The 561-nt window shown below is 41.7% G+C and overlaps 1 protein-coding gene across 1 annotated transcript in view; it reads right to left on the reverse strand.

The window, feature by feature from the left end:
- Nucleotides 1-561, reverse strand: part of LOC119591571 (beta-catenin-like protein 1) — a gene marked incomplete in the record, with an annotated part of 10,985 nt that overhangs the window by 4,346 nt on the left and 6,078 nt on the right. Inside the window, 1 exon segment of the mRNA XM_037940333.1 lies at nucleotides 3-151. Within this exon segment, the coding sequence (XP_037796261.1) occupies nucleotides 3-151 (149 nt within the window).

Below are 561 nucleotides of genomic sequence, written 5' to 3' on the forward strand. Positions count from 1 at the left end.
TATTGTGAACACCATCTGCTTCTGCCTTGTTGGCCTCATCCATTCGCTGCAAGTTGTGGACGAGTGTGGTGACAACCTGGCCCTCCAGCAGTGCGTCAATCAGAGCCTCAGCACCCTCCTCTTCCTGTATGTCCTCCAGCTCGGTCATTTCCTGGCAAGAGTAAGCTCACAGATCCAATGCATTCGGATTGTTGTGTGTGTGGTGAAACAAATGTGTGGGAGTATGTGTATTCAGGAAACATGTACAGTTTGTCTCACAGCTGACTTCTATACATAAAGTTTACATGTATGAGACATGTAACCAAATCCAGAGCCAAAGATCAGGAAAGCATCAGAAAAATTTAATGCTAACAAGCTCCACTTATATGTCAAGCAAAGTGGAGGTGCCATGCTTTGCATCTCCTGCAGTAAACCAGATTTTCCAACTCTTAACATCCCCATGTTTTTAAATATAGCAGTGGAAAGAAATTTCTTTGTAGGGAAAGACATCCTACAACCTAAGGGAGATCTACAGATTCTAAATTTGAGAAGCTATATTTTCTTAAATGCAACAAAATTTTT

Source organism: Penaeus monodon, chromosome 28 (assembly GCF_015228065.2).
Source record: "Penaeus monodon isolate SGIC_2016 chromosome 28, NSTDA_Pmon_1, whole genome shotgun sequence".
NCBI lineage: Eukaryota > Metazoa > Arthropoda > Malacostraca > Decapoda > Penaeidae > Penaeus > Penaeus monodon.